Raw genomic sequence first — 25760 nt, 5'->3', positions numbered from 1 at the left:
AGCACTGTGCCTCAGTCCACTGAGACGGCAGAAAAAAGAAAATTAAGCAGCAGTTTGTCACCAATGAGCAAATTCCAACTTCTAATTTATTTTTATCGTAAATAATTAACATTTAACATTGACGATTGTTTGCCCTGATAATTCCATGAGCAGATCAGAGAAGATAAAAAAAAAAATCTTTAACATACCTCACGGCACAGGATCATCTGTTCGGATAATCTTTTGAGTCGTGCTGAGATTTGGCCAGATTATCTTTATACGTCGAGCCTCCTTAACTTCTGTGGCACCAATCAAGTCGTTAGCTTTCACTTTATATCACAGATTCTCTGCTGCAGTGTAAAATAAAAATTAAACGTGAGATGTATGCGCAGCTTTCCATTAATAATCTGCTTGATATGAGGGCTGTTTACATACGATGACGTTGAGATTATTAATTCTGACATTAAAGCAACAGTAAATTAAACATCTGCCCCTCCCCATTCACTGCGTTTCGATTGCACTATGATCCATTTGTAATAGCGCAGCGCGCAATTCGCAACAGTAATGATAGCACTTGTCGTCAGTCAAAGGCGAGTGAGAGATTTCTGAGGCGATGACTGTTACACTATTGTTGTGATGAGTCATGTTTTTCAGGTCAAATCAAATGAAAGGCAGCAAAAAAAAAAAAAAAAAAAAATCTATTCCATGGTTTCATCCGCAAAGCGACATAGCAACCCTGACTCAAAGAACCTCGATGAGCAGCCACACTCATGGACATAAATAGTCCAAACGCAGGTGGTGTATACCTTGCATTTCTATTTTGTATTTCAATTTGCAACTGGTTTAAGCGTTGACCTCACAGTTCTGAGGACTGGGGTTCAAATCCCGGTAGTGCATGTGTGGAGTTTGCATGTTCTCGCTGCGCCGACGTGGGTTTTCTTCGGGCACTCTGGTTCCCGCCCACATCCATTAATTGGAGACACTAAATTGCTCTTGGGTGTGACAGCGAGTCTGACTGTTGTCTGTCTCAATGTGCCCTGCGATTGGCTGGCAACCAGTTCAGGGTGTACCCCCCGCCCGATGACAGCTAGGATAGGCTCCAGCACTCCTGTGACCCTTGTGGGGATAAGCAGCTCAATAAATGGAAAGATGGATTTCAGTTTGCTTTAGTAAAGACAAGCCCTGTGATTGTCATGCACAAGGGAGGAAACTGAAAGCATGATCAACATTATTGATCCCTGTGGGCAGCGCGCTCGCTTGTCGTCTCACCCACGTGAGATCTATGCAAATGTGTTGTAGACATCAGGTTCATAAGTTACCTAGCAACACCGGCACCATCTGGTTTTTGAGCGTGTCCGTGTGGTGATGCAGCCCACTGTCCATGTGGGATTTGCATGTGACACGTTTCAACGCTGGGGTTGCATGGGAATATGCGCCGGGAACCCGTCTACCAACTGGAAATTTGTGACTTCAATTAGAGCACATCAGCCACACGGCGTGCTGTCAAATCGGGAGTCACCTCTCTTCCCGATTTGTCTTGGACTTCAAGTTATGCATGTTTATTTTTAAAACACGGGTAGCCAGTCCGTTTGTTCTTGACTTTGAGCTGTGTTTTTGACGAGGTAGTACGCAGAAATGTATTTTCTTATATTTCACTAATCTTCCACCTGCTGATGGACTTCGTCCGATTTGTCAGAGTTGTTAAAATGATTTGCTCATTCCTGGCTAAAATGTTGAAAGCAACTCTTGACCTTGCCAAGAGCTGCTGCCAACACAACCACACTGAAGGGTCTGTTCAGATTTCTTTCAAACATTTGTAGAGTGCATTTTAACTATTAATGTAGCTGTACTGCATGTCGCCATAGTCTTATAGTATAGCAGTTTTTTATTATCATTTCAATATTATTTAATAAAGTATACAGTGCCATTGTTTAATTGTTATTCTGCCTAGTACGCAATCAATAAATAAGAAGCCATCCATGTCCTATCTCGTAGCGCAATCCGAATGGTCACACCACTTATGGGGCAGGACGTCACAGTCTTTATCATCAATTACCGATGAAAGAAAATCATTTGCACTTTGTTTCAATAAAGTCTGAAAGCACTCATCAACCCATTCCGTCCGGAATTGCAAATGTGATGCAGCTCGACAATTCCTACCGTCGCAATTGTCATGACGCACCGATGCGCAATGGTGAGCTTCCTCGTCCCGACACGGGAGTAATTAGACCGCGCGGTATTACTGACGAATCTGGGTGAAACGACACTTTGAGCCGCTCAGCCTGCGAGCGAAAGTGTGACGTGAGCCTTCGCCGAGCTGCATCTACCTTCATCTGCCTTTGAATATCTGTCAGGAGAGCTTGTAATACAGCACAACGCAACCTAGACCAGGGAGAGGGAGAAGGCTTTTTGGAAAAGGCAAAGAACGGGGAACGGTGGATTGAGACCAAAAAGTAAGATAGAGTTGAAGAGTTCATTTGCTGTTCATCACCAATGAACACTACCCGTGGGTAAACAATCAAACGAGATAAAATACACTTCATCTATTTGTAGGGCTACATTTCTCCTCTATTTAAGGATATACAGCAATCCATCATTCATCGCAGGGGTTTGATTTTGTACCACCCACGTCGTAGGTGAAATTCAAAGTCACCATATGTGCCAAGAACAACCAGAGAGTATTATTAATCTTCCCTACAATGAGTTTTCCTTTTTTCCTCAGTTTTGTTATAGGGGAGGAGACATTTACCTTACCAGGAAAATAAAAAATTGAAATACAAAATACACTCAGAATCTGATATGGTAAAATATGCACAATATGAATGAAAAATCAGCAATGCGGTGAATCCACAATAGGTGATTGGTGATATATAGCGAAGAAACAATGTATTGTACATCTCTAATCAGCCTTTGTTCATTCAAGATGAGCATTTAATGTTTTACAAAGGAGCAGCCAATGAGAGAGCGGGAGAAGTCCAATTAAGAAAGGAGTGGGATGCGTTCTCGGCGGTGAGGAGGAGACGGGAAAGAATGGGAGCACATCAAAAAGGGGGGAGAAACGATTAAGACAAAGTGGGAAATGAAAGGATGTGACTAATATCCAAATAAGCCGTGTTTACACGCGAGCGTGCAGAGAGGCGAGTGATCTCCTGGAGAAGGCCCGGCTGGCCTCGACATCTAATGAGCTGAAGCTCCAAATGAGCCTGTTGTGCTATTCTATTATTACCTTTCATCTCCCGTTATACGGCCATCTAATGTCCTCAGCAACGTCCCCCTGTGTCATTGAGGGAGCCAGTAAGAATTTAAGACAATTACTAGCAAGCAGCAGCATCTAAGTGGTGTTGGAATTTTCTCATTCAGTCACAGTCAGAAGCTCTTCTCGGGCTCTTTTTGAGCTGCAAATAATTTGATGGTCACTGAAGTGCACGCATTTTGATATATAATGAATTCCATGTGGATAATGATGGCCATTTTCCTCTCATTGTGACTGGATAGTCATGAAAAATTGAAACAACGCTCACGGGTTTCTCTCAAAGTCGGGACTTATTTCTGATATTGAACAAGAATACTGCACAGTATTGCGATGTGCAAAAAAATGTGAAAAATAGAGATTGGTAAAACATAATTCTGCGCATCTTTTAGCTGGTATGGAATGGCAGCCAAAGCTGAGAAAGATGGGATTTCCTCGATTGGTTGAATGGATGACACTATTTGGTAGTTGTGCAAGATCATTTCATTCAGTATGATGACGAAGCCAACACGATTTGGAAACATGGGAGAGAGTCGCACGCAGGGAGGAAACTCAGACGAGCATTGAGGAGAAAATCAATTCCACACAGGAAGGCACAACTAACTGATCTTGTCCTTCCACTGCAAAGAAACCAATGTGAATTGATGGTGGCTAGATGTTGCGAAGGTTGCCGCCCCCGTCTACCAGTGGCAGTCGTAACTTAAAGTTTTGCTTGGATGGCAAGACACACATACACACACAAAATGGCCGAGTGGTGGCTCCAATCTTGAAAAACACTCATATCTCAAGGCACCACTGTAAATATTCAAGCACCGCAATCGAAAATCGAGGGAGTCCTACTTGTCAGCTCCTTCGTGTTTCTCAATGTCGAGAAAAAAAAAAACGACACTTGATTTGCCGGAACGTGTGCTCTAGAAATGACGATGGAAAATGTGTCAAATTGGAATTAGAAAATCAGGGTAGAAAGAAAAGCAGGGCAAGACGAGAACGAGAGTAAGACAGAAGGAATTGCCCCCAAGGCTCTCCTCCATTTTGCTTTTACGATGGCAGCAAATTTCCCTTGTGTTGTGACCACCATCATCATCCTCTCTCTCTCTCTCACACACACATACACCCAATCACTCACAATCTCACCAAAGAGTTACCACAAAACATGGAGCTAATTTCCACCTCACAATGCAACAAATGTGATAAGCACATTGTTAGCCTAATAGCATAATGGTCAAAGTCATTTTTAACTGTCACAATATCAATACAAAAATCAATGGCCTTCATATCTGTGTCAATGTCCCGTGGTACTCTTTACTCTCCTCCCTAACTGGAATCATTGACATTTTTTATGCAGATGTTACATTACTTTGAATACAGTATAACGGAAAAAAAATTAAGATCCACATTATTATCATACTTTAAAATTAGATTTGCATCTTTCTTGGACGTGGTCAATACCTCACAATCTTTTCCTCCGCACTTGTCAGCCCTTGAGAAATATTTGTTCATGCGTGGACATTGGATAGAACGCTAGCAAAGCACTAGGAACGTACACGTGACACATGACCGTAACCATCTGCACTGCCGTCATTTCACACCGACTTCCTCCTTTGAAAGTCCCCAGCTACAAAGTCTTCACCTAAAATAGATATAAAAGCATTTGCCCGCCTCGCAGGTGCTTTGCATTTTTTAAAACCCGAAGACATGACTTCCATTCCCGTGTCTCCGCTTTACTCTTGTCGACCTTTCCCTCCGAATGGACCGAGATGACACGTTTCCCCTCACTCCCAAAATGTTTCCCATTATCTTCAAGTCTTCATGGATCTTGCTGACAGAAGAGAGATGTGTGTGTGGCAAGGATGTGTGTTCATACAAGGAGAAAAATGACATTGCTTTCATTCATTAGTCACATTTCCCAAAATGTGGATTTTGCTGACTGACAAAAAAATAACGCCAAGACACAGCTGAGACAGTTCTATCATAATTGTATTCCCACATTTCCGTTTTTTTGCCTTTGCCACACTTCCCCTTGATGGCCGTCCGGAGCTGGTATCTTCAGTCAACTGTATTCTCCCCTAGCAGGCAAAAGAAAATCCGTTTGGCCACGATTCTTTAAGCTGCTCGTGCACACGCGCTCTCAAATGGATCGACGTACCAGCATGGAGCTCACGGTTCATTGTATCTGCGGTCCAACAAAGCCAGTATTCAGGGATACAATGCTCTCTTCCATGCAGCATGAGCCATTTCAATCAAAGCCAGGGCAGCGGCTGGCTTGTGATTATTTGCTACTGTCGACACTGGCTCCAAAACACGAGACAATAAGCTTTGTACAAAAACTTGGATGCTGGATTACATTTTCAACCCGCATGACTACTTCGAAACCAAGGCATGCGGAACTATTTCATTCAAACAACAAAATAGGATGTTAACAACTACAGGTCTATTTGGAGTCCCTCCAGAAAAAACCATGACCAGTAAATTGGAAAATCAGTAGAACGTTACAACCGGCAGAGTTCAGACCAATTGTGTAGAAAAATGTACTTTGACCTCAGCTACCTCCAAGAAAGCATCAAATGTCTAAAGCAAAAGGCAAAAATCTCAAAGTTCCCACTTCAGTACTCCACGATCACACGTGTGCATTTACTGCCGACCAGACTCGGTTGGAGTCTGCCTTTTCCAAAATGGCGGCTTGAATAGACTCCAACCCCTACAACCATCCTGAGAACATTCAACAATTTCTCCCCCCAGTGCCTAACTCACTGTAATTAGGCCTTCAGTAGCTTTCCCAAGGATACTTCGACGGGTCCTCAAGGTTTGAGCCTGACACCCTCCGTGACCATCCTACTAGAGGGGGATGAAAGAAATGGGCTAGTCAAGGTCTTGAAGTTATAGTACATCAGTGACGTTCAAGCACCCCTTGACCCTCGCTCTCAGGATGATAGCAGAGAGCGGGCCGACTCAGCTGTTAGCAAAGTGGGTCAGAGCAGCTGGCATGATCGCATGAATATTTCATGAAAAGAGCTCCGCAGTAAAGCCTCTGCAACAGTCAGGTTGATGCTAAGCAGTGTTAAACACCAGCAGCATGACAGCGTGTTGTTGACTCCCTACTAAATAGTTGTTCCTCCAAAACGAGGGAGAGGACCAATAAAGCTGCGTCACAGACGGGTACGCATCAGTCTTTTTCCTTCAGGTGCTTGGGCAAGAGTCAGTACATGACAACACTGGGCAAGATACGAGGTATGCTGCGAGCATACAAAAAAAAAAAAAAACTCTAGAAAGACGTATAGGAAGACATCCTGGTTGTGAAAAAGGACATTTGCTGCACTGTAAGAATGTGCTCTCTGTTACCAGCCTGATCCTTGATGTAGCGAGTAGTTCCATTTCATGGTCACGTTACACTTTCTCTGGGTATCTCAGATACTATTTTGTAAGGGCATCACAAAAATCCCAAGAACAATAGAAAACACAAAACACCAGTTCAGCGTCTATATCAGGGGCAAAAATAATTGGATGCACAGGGTGCACTATGGGGAATTGAATCTACCATTCATTTATAGTGTCTACAAATTGCCTGCCCCATTTGTCCATTTTGAAAAAAATCAAACGCTTTGCCCAGACCAGTACAGTGACTCACATATCTGAAGTCTCATGAGATTTGCTAATGTCTCACATTCGTCAGTCGTCAAGTATTTGAACACCATGCTATATTGCAAGTTCTCCCACTTAGAACTCATAGAGGGGTCTGAAATGTTCATCGTAGGTGTATGGCCACTGTGAGAGAGACAATCTAAAAAGAAAAATCCAGAAATCACAATGTATGATTTATTGACGATTTGTTTGTGTGATACAGCTGCAAATAAGTATTTGAACAACTGTCTATCAGCTAGAATTCTGACCCTCAAAGACCTGTTAGTCCGCCTTTAACAGTCCATTTCCACTCCATGTCTTATCCTGAATCAGATGCACCCATGTGAGGTGGTTAGCTGCATAAAGACACCCGTTCACCCCACACAATCAGTAAGACTCAAACTTGCAACATGGCCAAGATCAAAGAGCTGTCCAAAGACACCAGAGACAAAATTGTACAACTCCACGCAGCTGGAAAGGGCTATGGAAAAATTTCCTAGGAGCTCGGTGAAAAAAGGTCCATTGTTGGAGCAATCATTAGAAAATGGAAGAAGCTAAACATGACGGTCAATCTCAATCAGAGTGGAGCCCCATGCATGATATCACCTCGTGGGGTCTCAATGATCCTTAGAAGAAGAATCCTTAGAAGACATGTGGGACATTTGCAAACCTGTGCTGACAGACAACGGTCAAACAAAAAACCCTGTCTTGCAGTCTCATGTGGAATCTATCCCTTGTCTTTCCAATCGCTTTTGTCTTCATTAGGGTGACGGGTGATCTTAAATCCATTCAAACCGACTCAGAGCAAGAGGCGGTGTACACCCAGGAGCGAGCTTTCAGCGGCTAAACAGAGCAGAATCTGCTTGCGATATAAGTAATGGTGAAAGTAGTCACGTAAACCTTTATTTTGAGTTTGAGGAAAGCGAATGAAATATTGTACGGGAGGCTGGCCCTGACATGTCAATACTGAGAGAGGCTAACGGCAGTTCAAAGTGTGAAGAATGAAAAGTAGCATTTGCTAAAAGGCAGAGAACCAGATGGGGATATTAAGGAGAGGACTGTGGCAAGGGACGGGATGAATACAAGTAGGTCAGGAGAAAAGGCAGAGGAACAGGTGCCATGTGGTGCAAAAGACAGGCTAGAATAATAGGAATTGCCGCACTGTCTCTACCAGCTTTGTTTCTGTGCATGTGTCAAAATGATTGGCAGCTCCTATAGCCAGCAGCCTGGCACAAAGCTGCAAACTTCTCGATAATAAACACAACATGGTTGAATTTCTTCCTTCAGGCAGAACAGCACTGCACACTTTGTCATCTATTCATAGAGGCGCGGCCACGAATGGGGCACACTGCCAATTAGAGTCCCAAAAGCGTTTTAGTAAACTCAATCGCAACAAGTCTTTTTTTCTTTTTCGTGCTAGTCTGTGTACCGCTTGTATCGAGTTAACCTCCTTGGCGACACCTCTCATTTAGCCAATCAAAACCATCGGCCCACACTCGATACCGCGTGATTACGGTATCTCGTACATTTGCACGAATATGAGTACACCCGCTCAGAGTCCCACGCTGCTGAGCCAATCTAACTCTAATTACATTTCAAAGTGACCAGAGATGCATGCGCGCAGTAGTTAGAGAAGATAGCGGTAAAAAGGGAGGTGATTAGATCAACTACAGTCAATAAAGTCTACTTAATCCCATTTGGAATTGAATCACCAGTTGCTTGGCATTTGGTGACACTACAATCGGGCCTCCGAGCGAACGCAACCCATTCCGTGATGCCGGTTGACTTCCAAGTGAAACATTTTCCCACATGAAATAATTATTTCCTTTCCTGTTTGCTTTTGCTGACAGAGTCCACTGATGTAGAAAAAGAAAGAAAGTCGAGTCACATTGTAGTTGCAGCTTGGTCAATTTTAATGATTTCAGTTTCTGCGTTTTTTTTTTTTTTTTTTTTTTTTTTAACACGATGTTCTACCCAGTGATATCAAAGTTAATTGCAAGGATATAAACAGTGAAATGATGCCAATTGAAAAAAAAAAGAAAGGAAGATCCGCATCCATCACCTCCGCAGGATGCAGTTGATCAATAAATGTGTTGTTTGCCTCTGCTGTAAAATCATGTACGCATAAATGCGCCAAGACTCCCTGCGGGTGTGGATGGAGGGATGAGGCAGAAAACACGCGAGTGCGGGGCTGATGACTATAACAATAAAAACCAGAGGTAGGATATGAGAAACGGGGAGTTGCTCCACGGAAGAGCCGAGGTAAAAAGGCGAAGAGAAAGACAAATATACTTTGGATTTATCAGCCCTGGAACCATTGAGATGAATGACAGGAGTTTGTTTCCATGGATGCTTACCTTTCCACTTTTTTTTAAGATAAAATGAAGAATATTTCAATAACTATGTTTATCAGAACAAATAAGTTTCCACTTTCAATTCATTACCATTTCACAGATGACATCAAGCAATCTGCATATCACTCACACATTTAGGACTATTTTTGTTGTGATTTATTTGTGTGTCACTAGTGGGAAAATGCAACGTCATTTTCCAGACATGCGAGTTGCTCAAAGGGGGAAAAAAATGAATACTCTTCTCTTGCAGCACTGATTTTAACCATGAGGTGAACTGTTTCCTGATCGCAAGTTGTTGATAAATGCAGTTTTGCTCCGTTTCATACCTGACCTGTTTTTCCTTCTGTGCCTGCAGGTGAGACTTGTGCAGCCCTGTCACGCCCACAGCGCCCCCTTTCTGCCCGGACGGCACACCACGCCCCGGTGCATATGAAAGGATACCATGTCAGCCGTAGCCTATCCCAGCATTCTTCTGGTGGCGGCGGAGGAGGCCCCTGTCACTGTCCGCCAGAGGACGGCGATGGCCCGGGCAGAGACTACTATCACGGTCATAACGACAGCCACTACTACCCTCCGGGAGGTCCGGCTGAGGCTTTGGCGCTGGAGAGACACCACTCTCACTCCCATTCCCATTCTCACAGCCACTCAGGTGGGGGGACCTTCCCTCGCTCGCACCCCAGCCAGCATCCGCCTCTGCAGTCTTTTGACTCGTGCGAGGAATGCTTGTCATCGGGTCACGGAGGCAAGATGCACCGCATCCCTCCAAACTTGATGGATCAATTTGAGAAGCAAGTACCCTTCCACCCTGACGGTTTCCACACGCTTCAGTATCAGCGCACCACCAGCGGGGGTGCTGAGCAGCGCAGCGAGAGCCCTTCACGTATCCGCCACCTGGTGAACTCCGTGCAACGACTCTTTGCTAAGTCCCATTCCTTGGAAGCTCCTTCCAAACGGGAGTACAACGGCACAAGAGGAGGTGGGGACTACCGAGGTGAGAGAGGAGCGGGTCACAGGAGTGGAGGGGAGGAAGGCGGGGGTCACTATTCGGGCCACCAGTCTCGCTCTGCTCGAAGGAACAAGTCTCGAGAGCGCAGTAAGAGCGGGGACTCTCGGCATGAGTCGGGCAGACGACACCGCAGCAGGACAGCTGGCTGGTGGAGCTCCGATGACAATCTGGACAGCGACAGCAGCTTTATGGTGACTGGCGGCAGGAGAGGATACCCAAGCGGGCACGAGAGCCTGGATGCGGCCATTCAGGAGCTTACCATGAAGAGGCCCAAGGAACGGGGAGGCGGGGCTGGACCTGCGGAGTGCTTGGCCTGTACCACCATTGCGCTGGCTGGAAGCGAAAGAGGCGGACACCACGGTCACACGGGGCACCCCGGTCACTCCCTGAAGAGAAGCACGTGGTCCGCCATGACGGTCAGTCAAGCCAGGGAGGTGTACCCTTCTAGGGGGGGAGGAGGCTATGACAAAGCACTGGTCCCCATTGAAAACAAACTGAAGGAGAGGACCCTCCACTATCTGCAGGTGAGTCCACGCCTACGTTTAAGTGGCCAAACATTGAGCAAGACTTTGTCAAATTAGCAGCAACACTCACGCAATGGCTCATTATGTCAGAACCGTGTTGTTTATTTCGTCTCAGCAATCTCTTCAGGCAAAACCCATCAAGTGTAGACTTGAAATGTATGCAAACGTCTGCTGTCACTCAGATGACTATGTTGATGGATTGTGTTCCATTTCAGAGAAAATTTGCCAAGACTGTAAGAAGGAGCACCGATAAAACATACCTAAACATATGAAGGCAGTAGAATTAAAATGCTAACGCGCTTCACAAAACCTGTAACGTTTATCACTGACAAAGACAGATAAAGACGAAAGGACAGGGGAAAAAAAGTGACGTCGCTGGTTAGAAAATGAGATACTGAAGTCTCAGCATGGTGGACGCGTTGTGCACAACACAGCCGGCCCAACTGGTGGGAGACTTTTTCAGACGCATGAAAGCTAAACACCTGCTGTTTGTGGGAAGTCAACTCCTTTTCGCTCTCCTGAGTGCATGTGCATCATTTTCTGTTTGGAGACCATTTCCTGCTGGGTCTGAGGTATGCTTCATGATGTCATGTGTCATATAGACTTCCTGATCAAACTTTCTGAGATCAAAACTTGGCTCTTTCTCCCCCGTGTACACCACCTTAATCCGACATGCATAAAAAGAAAAAATTCTCATTCAGTTAATTAAGACTAAATTGCGGATCAGTGTGGATGTGAGCATCAAGGGGTGTTGGTCGATATGTGCCCTGAGATTGACTAGGCAACAAAAGTGCAAACGCCGATCCTGAATGGGATAACTGGCAGAAAATGGATGCGCAGCAAGGCCTTATTATAGTTAATAAGAACCGAGTTTTATTTACTCTTTTAAGATTATTAAATGATGGAAAGACTGGCTCACTTTGGATCATTTAAATCTCTTTGTAATTAAAAACATTCACATTTGTTTCTACCTTGCAATTCTGTGCCTGTGCAACTTTTCAAACTGCTCGATGCAGTCATACTGTATGAGGTCTTTAAGGGACTCGAATGTACAAATCAACTTTTTCCTCATTTTGAGCACAAAATCTGATTGACATGTAGGCCGACACACACACACACACATCTCCAGCTGTGTTCCTGCATTACAGCAGGTAGCCGCAGTGTTCCCTGGTGCTTTTGCCAACTTTCATCCTTTTAGCCACAGCTGAGGGCTGCTGATACAAAGCGAGAGTTTACGTTTCGACAAGCCTGTGAAGTCTGACACCTTGATGCATGGCCTCGAGCATCTTCCTACAGGAGTTGCTGGTCTGCACGGTGCAAGTCTCCAGCAAAGCATTCAGCTCTCATTCGAGGCTTTGTTAATCACAACAATACAGTTTTATATGTTATATGACTGATAGTAGGATAAAAAAAAAAGACTACAACAATTCTCTCCCATCCATCCATCCATCCATCCGTCCATTTTCTACCAGTTATAATCTTCAGGTTTACGAGTGAGCTGCAGCCTGTCCTGACTCACTTTGGGGGAGAGTCTCCAGTCCATCGCAAACAACTATTTACGTACACATTCACAGCTAGGGGTAGTTTGGAGTCTTCACTGAAATTAGCATGCATATTTTCAGAATGTGGTTGGAGGCCAGAGTGTTCGGAGAAACCCCGCACGAGCATGGGGAGGATGTGCAAATTCCACACAGAACTGCCTGGATTATCAACCACATGCTCTTTCCGCACCATTTATTTATTTTTTGGTACTATTTGTTAAACTTAACGGCAGTTTAAATGAGTTTTAGATTCAAGTACTTTCCATTCTGTATCACCAACACTAGGATGTCCAAAACATGTCAACCTCGGGATTAATTCAGCCTCATCTGTGACATGAGATGTACTTTCAGTTGGCATGATACTGAACTATCGCCGACGCCACGACTTGTTAACAAACCCGAAATGTCCTTTGACCAAGGCAGAGTCATGGAGAATACTAAATAAATGGTAAATGGTTTGAATGGTCTTTTTTTAGCCTTCTTCTCTATCGCCGTCATTCGAATGTGTGAAGTTTCAGTCACCGTGATGTGAAGTAAATGACTTTGAAGGGAGATGGAATGCATGCTATAATTTCCAATTTAACAGGTAATTTGATTGATGGAATTTCAGACACGATTAACACGATAACTGGGGGGCTGGCTAACATAGGTGAAATCAAAAAAGAAAATGCCATTAAGAGACGTCAGCATTTTAGAGCTAATTATGCCTACCTGGTTAGCATTATTTTTTGCTAAACTACTAAAAAACGATAATGCCTTCCGCAAACTTCATCAATCTTCCAATATTCTCTGTTGACATTTATTTACGAAATCCACTTGATTTATTCTCCTCACCCACAGGTTCCACTTGGATTATTTTACATTTGATCAAAAAAGCACAGCTTTCAGTGAGATTCTCTCATCAGATTAAAACATTTATGTTAATTTTCAACAGTTAAATCGAGGAAATTCAGTCAAATGAGCATCCCAAAACGGCCCACCACTCCTGGCCTTAACTTCATTGTCTAATCCCCTCTCATCTTATCTTGGAATGACAAAAATGACATTATCGAGAAAGAGTGACACAAGACCGATATAAAGTGTCAGGAACAATGATGGAGGGCAACGTATGCGTGCAAAGATAGGAATCAAAGCTGCGGGAAGAGATAAGGTGCTGGTTGCCATGGATGTACGGCGAAATAAGGAGGAAAGAGCGTGATGAGAGAATAGAAGCGATAGCGAACGACCGGAGGGGTTGGCAGATTATGCCCCAAACATATTTGAAGTGATGACCTTAAAAATGGACAATCAGATGAATGCCGAAGCATCAGGACTAGGCAATGTGCGTTGTGTGCAGCTGTATGTACAGTAATACTTTGGCCCCGAGTGTATTTTATGCATAATGTAATTATTAATTTCATTGCTTATTAGCTGCTGTCTTTGCCTCATTCTAGATGGTGTGTTTGTTTTCTCATCTCATCAGATTCTTATTGCTTTGCCCATCTGTCTTCTCCACCTGTTTTTATCCGTTCTCCTCTTCGTCTCTCACTTTCTCTTCTTTCATCACCTCGTGCTTCCGCCCAGGCATGTGCCACCCCTCCCGTCTGTCTCTCCACGTTTGTGTCCGTTGTCCGCTCTGCTTGGCTACCTGCCTCTTTGTTGCTGTCAGCTTGCGACTGGTGCTCCCCCCCCCCCCCCCGCCACCCCGCCCCTTTCTCGCACGTCAAGTGTTTCTCCAGCTGTCAGAGTTTCTCTCTTTCTGTAAGTCGCTGTGTCGCCAACTCTTTTTGTAGCATCGACTCTCTCGTGTGCATGTGGAGCTTGTTCCCACGGGAAATGAGTAGGATTTCATATGAACATACCTCATATAACGTAATTAGACGTTGGCACAGTTCCAAGGTCACATGTTTTTGTTGTACTGTAGGAAGTGCTTTGATATTTTGGCCTAATACAACGGACTATAAGAACCACAATATGAGCCATTTCTGTTCAACTTCCTCTAAATGTGAATGCATATGCCCTTTAAAATAATTACCGTATTTTCCGCACGATAAGGCGCACCTTTAATGAACGGCCTATTTTAAAAAAAATTTTCGTACATAAGGCGCACCGCATTATAAGTAGAGTAGAGGCTGGGGTTATGTTATGGATCCATTAGATGGAGCTGCACTCAAGGCTCAATAATGATCCACATGTAAGGCGCAGTGTCGGCTTTTGAGAAAATTAAAGACTTTTAGGTGGACTTTATCGTGCAGAAAATACGGTATACGAATACAATTCATTCCATTCTGGGACTCAAATTTTAACCAAATCTGAAAACTTGTAATATTAAAAGAAATACAAGGCAGTTACTGTTTTAAAAAGCATTCCAGCGTAATTAACTCCCGGGCTTGTGTATTTGAAATTGTACAAAAGTAATAACACCCATCAATCATCCACATATAGAAGAAGCATTCACACCGTCAACTAAATGCACGCTGCCTGTGCGGAAGTCAAGCGAGTCAAACAGAATCGGTCACTCAAGTAACGATAGTACATCTTAAAATTAAGCTAATTTTGTCATTACCATTTGACTCTTTAGGTTACCATTACTGATACAGTAGCAAACTGCTACACACATCAGAAGAAATCCAAACAGGCTGACATTTTTGAGCTGGAAACAAGGTACTAAAAATATCAGCTGATACCGTGGTACTCGGAACTCTACTGCGTTTCAAACAATAGTGATTAACTTTTTCCTATGAAACTCTCAGAAAATCGTGCTGGCACGTGCACGTACTTGTGACGATGAGTTTGTTTTAACTGCTTGTCCATGCTGCGTATTCCCGTTAGACTAGGAAATCTTTCTCACAACAATAACAGAGAAGCAATATTCTCAAGAACAAATCAGCCCATCACTGGACTCTTACGCTGCGCAAGACCTCTGCTCAAGCCATAAATAGACCGTTTAACACTGCCTTGACGCGACAACAACTTCGTACCCTTATTCACGACTGTCGCATTGTCAGAGCCTTGCTAGTTTCATTGTTGATCTTCACATGAAAGTGATTACGTCTCAGGTTCCTTCGGAAGACTGGGGGGGCGGATACGGGGGCGGCGGCGCCACAGACATCGGAGGTGAGATTCCCTGCCGTCGCATGCGCAGCGGCAGTTACATCAAGGCCATGGGCGATGATGACAGCGTCGATTCAGACAGCAGCCCCAAAGCTTCACCCAAGTCCACCCTGATCGCGCAGAGGGATGCCTTCCGACGATCAATCAGCATGGATCAAAGGTCAAAACGCAACATACGCACTGTTTCGCATAATACTTACGCAGCACATAGCAGATTCGCGCTGCAATCTATTCAGTATGCCTTAGCCACTTGTTTTCTGGTTTTGTTTTTCTGTTGCCCTGGCATTTTTCTGTGACATTTAACGTGCCATTGTTGTATTTCAACAAGGGTGTGACTCATCGTGAGGATGAGATGATTCTGTCAGGAAGAGTCAATCACAAATACGAAGATTACATTACATAAACTCGGAAGAAGCTGTATCAACATCAGTATCAGAGTAGGATCATTCCAGAATTGGAAGACAATTTGGGAACCAACATTTTTATGTATTCAAGAGAAACAAACTGTCATACACAGTAACTTGATTTGACCATCTTAACAATCATATTTGAGATCACTTTAAGATTTGTTATGTGCAATGTTGGGCAAACAAGCACATGAAAAACATGTTTTGAAAATATTTAGAAAATCAGTGAAAATGAGTTTAATTTCACTTGAATATTAATTTAATTTTATTAATACTCTAATTACAGTAACGGGACTGAAAAATCAATCGAGACTACGCGCTAGCATGGTTAGCTGGTATGCTAATGGGGCAAGAACAAACTTAGCTAAATAAAGAAAAATGGTTTATTCCTAATAATAAGTCACAGCTTAAAAGACTGAAAAGATATAAAGAGGATTTACAGTATCTTATGTCCAACCTACAGTTAGAGAAATTAGCCTTTGGGAGTGCTCAAAAGCTATTTAAAAATACACATAAATAGAAATCACCATTACGACAGCGAGAGTTACATTTTGTCTCGGAACAACTATAATTCACAAAACCAGTGCATGTTTCTCTATTTTGTCCATGGATATTTTATTTGTTAATTACATGTGGGAGGAATAGAAAAGGTCCTCCAAATCTGGAATGACCCACTAATTGGTTGTGTTTAACTTCAGGTATTCATGTAAGCAGTGTACTGACTCCTATCCTAACAGCCGAACAACACCCAAGTCCCACACCCGCTCGCGTAGTTACACTCGCTCGCTGACCAGCTCACAGGTAACACCCACTGTGAGAGTGATTTGGGTGACGTGGTCTATTGAAGCGTTGACACAATCTCATCTCTGCTTTAGTTGGGAGACACCTTAGACAGACAGTTTGAGGCCGTGTGCGAGACCATGTTTGGGGAGGTGGAGTCCCAAGCGGTCGAGGCTTTGGATCTCCCAGGGGTGTTCCGCACGCGTAGCCATAGCTACGTCCGCGCCATCCAGGCTGGCTGTTCCCAGGACGACGACTGTCTTTCTGTATTCTCTATGTCTGGCCCCCAAGGAAGCATCAAGGCAGGAGCTGGTGAGTTTGATTACAGTGCATCAGGAATGTACTTCTCTGCGCATTTGTTTCTGCACTTTTGATGACAAAGCCCAAATATCCCGGGCTAAGACGAGCAAATCTGATGGGATGATTTAAAGCATTTGCGTAGTGTCACCGATTCATCTGATAAACAGGATCCTACCTTTGTTTACAACCACGGGCGCTCATGATTATATGTGATGCATCTGTTCAACCAAGCTGTAAAGGTGGTTGGAAAGACCGCAACAGTGGAGAGAGGCCCTCGCTTTAATATCGCCAAGGAAATTGCTTCGTCGTCTAAAAAAGTAGACTTCAGCTAGCTTAAGGGAAGAGTCATGTCCTGCATACGATTCAGAATCACACCCAAAAAAGCTTAGTTATTCAGAATCCAGCATTTCTCAGTGGATGCATTCTCTCTTCCATTAACTCTATTCACACTATCAGTACTCTACTTTGTTTGCCTCCCCTCATACTAGTCTGTCCCTTTTGTAAGTATCCATCCCTGCTCCCTTTTGAGATACCCCCTTTTCTCTTAATCACCCAACTATTCCTCTGTCTTCCTTTCTCCCACTCTTCTGACACTTCAGTCTTTCCTTATCGCAAAGGTGCTCCTCCCCCACTCCCCCCTCGCATGTCCAAGTCCTCGCTGTCCGTGCGAGCCCAGAGCAGCACAGAGTCCACCCAGGACGTCTACTACCAGAGCAGCCACGGGCGCCCTAAACTGCACAGTAACTCAGTGGACCTGGGCTGCTCCGACGGACCTTCGGGACGCTCTTCCAGAATCGGCTACTACACTGCCGCAGGCCCGGGGCGTTCCCGGCAGCACAGTAACTCAGCAGAGAGCCTGGATGGCGGGATCAGGGGCTCGCGGGAGATGGTACCCTACGGAGGCGGTCCGGGAGTCGGCGTGCGGGCCAAACACAGCAGCTCAGCTGATAGTTTGCTGGAGGGGCCACCGAGGCCAGCCCGGGACAGGGACGGTCGAGTTGGGGGAAGCCTGGGGAAGTCGGTCTCCCTGCCGCAGAACAGCATTGTTTTGAGTAAAGCTGGAGGCCAGGATGACGGATGTGGTGGGAGAAAGTGGAGACCATCCATCGCTGTGCAGGTGAGGAATAACTGCACTTGTTTGTGGATTGCAGTGAACACCGTTTATTGCAAGGAATACTGTATGTTCCAGACTTGCAATAGGTGACAATATGTGAGACCATTTAAACATTGATATATATAGTTTTACCCCTTGAGATTTAAACTTCTTAAAACACACTATTCCTGACACCTTAGCAAATCTTCTCGCTCACTTGCAGTTCTCAAAATAATTCAGCTTTGTATATATAGAGAGCTAAATGGTCAAGAGAACTGTAATTCTGTCATTCGTAAGTCAAGCTTGCTCATTACTAACACTTTGTAAACGTCACAGATGGGCTACCAATATTTTGCATCAATACATACACATCTAGTAATACTCTCAGAAATATAACGAATATTCTCTCTGCTCTGTGGTAACGACTATTCCTGGACCACAGTATGGGAGCTTCTCTGCGTCTTTTTGATTTCAATTACACTACCCGGCATGTTGAGGCACAACGTGGTGCGACACTGAAGGCGTGCGACGCTAAATTCAGACTTGCCTGTATACTGTACACATAAAAATGATCACTTCAAAGTCTGCAGCAGGAAACGCTGTTGCGTCGTTTTCGCGGTTTTGCTATGACTGCTGCGCAGGGGGCAAAAAGGTAGGTGTCCCATTTATCTTTTATTTAAATTGACAACACATTCCCAGTTTAATCAGCGTACGGCATCACGGTGCGGGGAGGCACTACTTGAGGAATTACAATAATATGGAAACACGGTCTATCCATCTTACTTGAATTAAATGTCAATTATCTGTGTAGTGGCTTACCAACTCCATTTAATAACTGTAAACATGACATAGATAACAGTGGTCTCCAAATGCATTGACCTCAGACCACATTTAGGGAAAGATTCTGTTGCTTTCTTGCCAAGAGAGAGGAAAAGAGATGAGTGATTAGATCGGCGTCTGGCCTGGCAGCTGTGTTTGTCATTCTCCAGATCGGAGTTTACTTATGATGCATACCACACATATTCTCTGGCTGACTCATATCAGACATTTTTTAGAAAACATTTTTCAATAGCATAACTTGTGTTATCGCATCGCACCGGGGTCTTCTCAGGTGTCCCGCCTTTTGATTAAAACGCCAGCAACGGTATACCAATATCACTCCGTGTCAATACATGCGACATTACAAATGGGAATCTCTTGTAGTCGGGATAAATGTTATCACGAATGCCACAAAACCCAATTAACAATTCAAGTTCGTCATATTTATTGCAAATACATTTACAGTAGAAGCTTTTTAACTAAAAATGACTGAGAAACTAGTCTGCAACTACTTGTCATGAAGGCTGTGTTGTCATCATAATGCAAATGTCATTTTTTTCCATGCCACAACGCAGTAAATACAGAGAAAGCCAAGTACAGTTGATCCTATTACAGTCAAGCCTTGCATCAATATTCATGAATTCAAAATTTCCTGATTTTTTTTTTAATTGATTCAACCTTTGCAGATGACCTGGATGAATGAAAAATCTACTGTACACATAGATTAAATATTCACAAAGTTATCGCCAGTGTCATACAATCAGAAGTTCTCCGTGTATAGGTTAGCTATTGAACAGAAAGCAACTGCAATTTAAAAAACACGTAAAGATAAACTATAACAATTTACATGACGGAGGAAATGAAGGTGAATTGTTTTCCCACTCTCTTTGATTTCAGGTCGACAGCTCAGAGACTCTGTCGGATTCAGACGCAGAAGGCAAAGCTCTAACTGAGGTCCACTCGATAGGAGTGCAGGTGGAAGATGACAAAAGGTAATGTCAAAATGTTCACCAGCTTACTGATTTGCTTATGCTAGGTATGTGACATTTAATGAAAGTACAAACTTGCAACTTACTCATTTATACTTGGGGCAAAAATATGTAGCTTCATCATGCTAATGCATAATTTACAAAAGCCTTCATTTTCTGTCTGGGGCCCCCGACAGGGCAAACACCTTTTGGTTGATTTGGCCAAAAGATTCTATTTAACATTTCATCAGACGTCACAGCTTGAAGTCTGTAACACCTTCTCCTTTTTCCTAATCATTAGCATGCACTCCTACTGGTGTGGTTTCACATGTGTTCTGGCCTCTGGGCCTTCGGTCAGATTCACACACAAACAGCGTCCCACGCAAGAGATCGAGCGGCGCAGGTGCTCTCGAGGCTTCAAGTATAATTGCGTCCCACCTCAAACTGTCACGCAGCATGGACGAGGAGATGTGCACTCGTTTGTCAGATTCCAGATGATTTAACAAGACTCGATCACTTGTGAGGAGAAAGGATCGACAGGAGCGGCAATATAATGCATGATGCTTGAATTATCCGGAAAGGATTTGAAAAACGCTGTTGCGTGCAAAGGCGCAGTGTAACGGATGGCTCGGGGCTTGCTGTGATTCCCTGTGTCACAGACGGGCCCGTTTCAAGCGCTCGAATAGCGTGACGGCGAGCGTGCAGGCCGACCTGGACCCCGAGGGCTTCCCGGGGCTCAGCGTTGTCGTGCCGACGCAGGACAAGAGTCTCCAGTTTGGTTGCTCCTTCCAACGGCACTCGTCGGAACCGGAGTCAGCTGGCCAGTACACGGAATGCCACCGCACTGTGCATACACAAGGACAGTGGGCCTACAGAGAGGTATTTATGCGGACTACAAACTACACGCACAATACAGTTTTAGTGCTTCCTGACCGTTCTCATTAGAAACGTCTTATGGGACACGTCTAAGCACTGAAATGTCACAAAACATTTGTACCCTTTCCAAAGACTGTACATAAAAATGCTTGTGGTTGGTTGCTGTCTGAACAGAATTCAAATTTATGCATTTTCATCTTTCAGGACTTTATTCAGAGCGGCTACTCCACCGAGGCTTGTCCAGGAGACCCACGCTCCCATCAACATCAGCACCTTCCTCCACGTTCCCACTCACCACTCCCCCTCACATCCGAGCGAGCCTGGGCCGGTACACCCTCCTTGGAGGGTCCCCGCAGCCTGCCCGACTCGGGTCGAGCCTCCCCCTGCATGAGGGACGGAGAATTCTTCCTGCGCCTCCTGCAGACCGAAGTGGAGCGGATGGAGGGCTGGTGCCAGAACATGGAGAGGGAGGCGGAGGAGAATGAACTCCCGGAGGAGAGTGAGTTTGCAGAGGGCGACCTTTGAGATCACTGCAATCTTAAATTTCTGTCTTCAAACTCTTGCTTTGGTTTTTTTTCCTGGTCTCCAGTTCTAGAGCTGATTCGGAGTGCAGTTGGCAGTGCCCAGATGCTCTTGTCTCAGAAAGTTCAGCAGTTCTTCCGACTCTGCCAACAAAGTGTGGTGAGTTTGTGTGATTGCACATGAAGTCATGACACCAACATTACAGATGAGGTTGAACACGATCTCGAGTCTTCTCTTGTTGAGGGCAGTCTTGCTCATTTGATGTTTGCCAAACTGAGTTCTTGTGTAGGAGCCATTAATCACATTGGTAATCCCCCTCCCAAATAATTGTTGCACACACCCAGAATTAATATTTCATACTTAATGGCGATTTGTGACATGCAGGAAATTGGTTACAACAGTAAAATATTATGTAACGGAACATTTTTCAACAAATATATTTGCCCCAAACTAGATTTCATTTACATCTTTAGTATCTACACACACTCATGCAACATGGGTTTTACCTTGTCTTCCCACCCACCCCAGGACCCATCTTGTTATCCCCAGCCCACCTCTCAGGACCTAGCAGGCTTGTGGGACCTACTCCAGCTCAACATAGAAGACATCCGGGTCAAGTTTCAGGATCTCCAGAGGCTGAAAGACTCTGGCTGGAAGCTCCCCTCTGAAAAGAAGGTGAGCCAAACGACCATGGTTTCCCTTCAGCACTCTCCCAGAGCTAAGATGGCCACGTGCAGACGAGTACTGCAGATGTCTTCAAAAGCATCGCATGCTTCGAGTATGCAGAACGGCAGTCAGAACTGAACCGAGTTCCGTGCTTAATCTTATACGGCGGGAGTGTTTTATTGCATTCCCAATAATGGTTAGGATGCTTATCACTAAATTACTCCTCATTCTGAATGAACTGTTTTCACCTTTCCTCTTTTTCTTTCACTTCTTTTTGTCATTAACCATTCGTGTCCTCACCCCATTATCCATTTACCCGCTGCCAACGCATGCACTACCATAATTCTCCACTTAAATCCCCGTACGCAATCATAAAAAAAATATCTATCCACGCCCATTGTCATCTTCAATGTGCATGTAACCGTTGTCGGGCTACAGGAGGATAAGAAGATTCCTCCACCCTTACCAAAGAAGCCAGCGGGCGGGGTGAGTGGCAGCCTCCGGGCGGATAGCGTCGGGGACGGAGGTGGCGCAAGTGGGCCAGGGGGCCTGGTGGTGCCTCGTGTGGGGGGACACACCCTACCAATCAGGGAGAAGTCCCTCGACCTCGTTGAACGTCAGAGGACAGAAGCGAGGAGGAGGCTTCTGCAAACCAAGCGTACCGCCTCCTTCAGGCAGAATTCGGCTACGGAGAGCGCAGACAGTATCGAAATCTATATTCCCGAAGCCCAGACTCGACTCTGAAACACACCCACCTCCCCGTTCCTCCCTCCAGCCAATTCACTCTGACCAGCAACCTAGTCCTTGTGCAGCTCTAGATTAACTGCAGGTCAGGTACTAACTCCTCTGCTTTCCTCTAGACTAGAGCATTTCCACTAATACACTTCTCATTATTCTTAATTCAGTTCTCAAGCAGTAACAGCCATTTGTGTGTCTTGAAAATTGCACATATTAATGACACAGAGGCCTAAAAAAAACAAACAAAAAAAAAAAACGTTGAGTAACTAGTAGATATGAACTCGCCTTTTTTTTGTCCAAAGTCTATGAATTTGTATTTATTTCTTATTTATTTGTATTATTATTTAGCTGACAACAGATGATAAACACTTCACTTTTTTATAACGGTGTTTTGCTGCGGCTCTCGCACTAGTTAGTAGCATGCCCCGGTCGTGTTAACCCGCCGCTTGTGCATCACTGGAAATAAAGGGCTTAACAGGCACAAAACCTCTATGACAGGAGATGACAAGACTTCCCACATTTCAATTCCCGTCGCCACCCTTGAAGGGAAAACACTTTACATTCGCTGGGTTTGCCATTCCCAGCCAGATGTATCCATAATTTACACCGACACTGCCAGTATGGATAATGAGGCACGCCTGGAAAGGCTGATGGTTCGATGTTGTCGATGCAAACCGCATCTACTGATCACCGGATCACAAATTAACTATGTATTCGTTATGGAGTTAGCGTCGATCATGTTCATTCAAAACAAACCACCCTCCCCTTCCCCCTCCCACCCCCCAAGTGTGGCTCTTATACTTCTTTGGACATTCAGCATTATTAGATGAGGTTTTTTTTTTTTTTGAATGAACAGTTGCTATTTGGTCCACAGTGTGCACACTCATGCTTGCTCAATGGAGCATTTTAGAGCCTTAACAGCAAGAGAGTGTCGTCAAAATAAACAAATAATCAAGTTTGATTGGCTGAAGTGGCTCTTCAAGACTCCACTGAAATGGGGGGGGGGGGGGGTGGAAGGGGGCTCTTGAATCACTGTGACACTATAGCACCACTACGTGGTCGAAATGGGTTCCTATAGCAGTCTGTCTGGATTTAACAAGATGCCATCATGGAAAAGCCATGACAAAAATGTTTGGGTTTTATTTTTACCCTGCCATTTATTGCCCTTGACATGCTCGAGTGTTTTCTCTTCCATAAAAAAAAAGAAGCAAATTGATTCACTGCTAAAAGCAAGAATGACGTATCTTATTTAGCAACAAGAGTCTCTGCCTGGGAAATTGCTTCCAAAGATTGGTGAAATGTTGAAAAAGGTTGCCGCTGGGTCACGTCGCTTCACACGAGTGTTTGTGAAAAGTGCAGCAGCGTAGCATGAACTGTGTTGATTCACAAAAATAACAAGAAGAAAGACATTTCTAATTTCAATATTTTGTATGGACGTTATGTATAATGGTGGTGTGAATGCGGCGGCCATGTGCCGGCGAAGGATCGTGATGAAGACCAATGAAATTCAGCCATTAGCATGATTTTCGTTTCTCTTAATATCTGAATGGAATCTGGCAAATATTTTAACGGGAGATGTATATTTTATAGTATAATCGACATTTCTAGATAGAGACTATTGAGTACAGTATATGAGAAAAAAAAGCCTATATGAAATGTGAAATATCATTGTATTGTTATGATGATTCTATACATTGTGTGATACTACTGCTGTGTGGCATATCCGGAAGCAGCACACGTGAAACGATTATGACGTGATTGCTGGGTCAGGTTCACAGGGTATAAAAAAAAAAAAAAAAAAAAAGAAAAAGAATTGTTAGTTGCCAAATTCGCCAGCGCTTTTCCATATTCGAATGACATATCTCTCATCCTCTCCGTCCCCGTTTTTCCACATTTTACAACCAACGACATGTGCCTAACCAGCTACGTTTGGAGGTTACTGTTCAAGTTTACAGCGTGTATGTATTTGAGATGTGTATAGAACAGAAATAATAGCAAAATTGCTCATTTTCAGAGATTATGTTCAAAGAGAAATGCTCCATTTAATTCCAGGCCCCTTTGCGTCCTCCATCTCTCCGGATATTTCTGGAATACTTTCTGTTGGCGCTGCATGCTTTGAGAGAGATTAGCCTGCCGACACAAAAGCTAATTTTGTAGCTGTAAAATCTTTGTACAGATCCATAAGAGACAATATCCGTGCCAATGGACAAGGCGAGCGCTGACGGAAAAATTTGCAGCCGCGTCAAACGTGACAGCGTCTCAGTGGTGGTTGAGGCTCATCAAACAAAGCACAAAGACCTGCTTTTTATACTTTAACTCCACTGTGAAGGACTCCTGACCGGTGTTTTCATCACGAAGAGTATTTATCCGCAGTAGCAACTCCTTCGACTCTCAAGCCGTGGCGTGGCGCACCGAAAGCTTTGCAAATTATTATTATTTTTTTTTTTTTTGTCACCTATTCCACTCTACAAACAGTGCAAAGATGCTCGCTCTGAATATTCCAACTTCTCAGCACTCACCAGACTGACTGTTTGGCACAACTATTTGTAAAAGTGCAAAAAGCCCATTTTCAGAGCCAGATGAACAACCCCTGAGTACCTCAGCCTTTTGCGACCCAGGCCTCTGTCCTCAGGGGATTCTCCATACAAAAACAACAACGCAGCATAACCGGCGGCGGAACAGGACAATATACTGTAGTGCTTTTTAAATATTAATTCCAGGAATACTTCATACAGTGCATTCTGTATTTGGTAAACCGGGGGGTTCTTGTAGCTGCCGATTTGAGTTTTAGGTGGACATTTCTAAGAGGCTGCTCTGACGGTAATCATCATCACCTGTGAAGACTTTTTATTTTCAATTCATGTTTTTGAGAGAGAGAGAGAGGGCTGTATTTGTTCTTTCCCCATTATTTTTATGATTCAATTATGTTTGTGTCGAGATGTATATATTTTTATACACTAGATTTGCTTTATTGTACATCTTTTATTAGATTTTTTATTTTAACAGCAACAATTAATAACAACGACGAGCTAGTCAGTCTTCGAAGGATCACGGGAAAAGTTTTAATTGACCCTAAAATGGTCAGATGAAACCACAATGACCACCTTATGTCCTTTGGAAATGTTTTATTGATTTATGTATCTCTATTTATTTATTTTGGGGGCTCCCTTGAGTCCCTAAAATGATCAGATGAAATCACAATAACCACCTTATGTCCTTTGGAAAT

At 44.0% G+C, this 25760-nt stretch overlaps 2 protein-coding genes across 6 annotated transcripts in view; one reads left to right on the top strand and one right to left on the bottom strand.

Moving 5' to 3' along the window:
• Positions 1 to 25760, bottom strand: part of LOC133499050 (tissue alpha-L-fucosidase-like) — a 96293-nt gene that overhangs the window by 65577 nt on the left and 4956 nt on the right. The window contains exon 9 of one of the 5 annotated variants that reach the window (XM_061816561.1): positions 20441 to 20576. The exons of 3 other annotated variants lie outside the window; for them this stretch is intronic. The gene's annotated coding sequence lies outside the window, so the exon portion shown is untranslated. Of the gene's footprint in view, positions 1 to 20440; positions 20577 to 21027; positions 21274 to 25760 lie in introns of those variants that run through there. One more of the 5 variants, XM_061816570.1, reaches the window with a different exon arrangement.
• On the top strand, positions 9631 to 23285 carry dlgap3 (discs, large (Drosophila) homolog-associated protein 3). Its single transcript, XM_061816536.1, has 11 exons — positions 9631 to 10731; positions 15311 to 15525; positions 16471 to 16573; positions 16648 to 16864; positions 17452 to 17969; positions 19662 to 19756; positions 20392 to 20611; positions 20813 to 21107; positions 21198 to 21289; positions 21659 to 21805; positions 22235 to 23285. The coding sequence occupies exons 1-11, from the start codon at positions 9631 to 9633 to the stop codon at positions 22538 to 22540; spliced, it is 3309 nt and encodes a 1102-aa protein (XP_061672520.1). The 3' UTR covers positions 22541 to 23285.

Source organism: Syngnathoides biaculeatus, chromosome 1, assembly GCF_019802595.1.
Source record: "Syngnathoides biaculeatus isolate LvHL_M chromosome 1, ASM1980259v1, whole genome shotgun sequence".
Lineage (NCBI taxonomy): Eukaryota > Metazoa > Chordata > Actinopteri > Syngnathiformes > Syngnathidae > Syngnathoides > Syngnathoides biaculeatus.
This window is presented reverse-complemented; position numbering and strand designations above follow the sequence as displayed.

What these genes read in the sequence shown, in the direction of transcription:
- dlgap3 (XM_061816536.1), top strand. Translation starts at nt 9,631, where the DNA reads ATGAAAGGATACCATGTCAGCCGTAGCCTATCCCAGCATTCTTCTGGT. An exon ending in GGACCCTCCACTATCTGCAG is followed by an intron (nt 10,732 to 15,310) that starts GTGAGTCCACGC and finishes ATTACGTCTCAG; the next exon opens with GTTCCTTCGGAAGACTGGGG. An exon ending in TCAATCAGCATGGATCAAAG is followed by an intron (nt 15,526 to 16,470) that starts GTCAAAACGCAA and finishes GTTTAACTTCAG; the next exon opens with GTATTCATGTAAGCAGTGTA.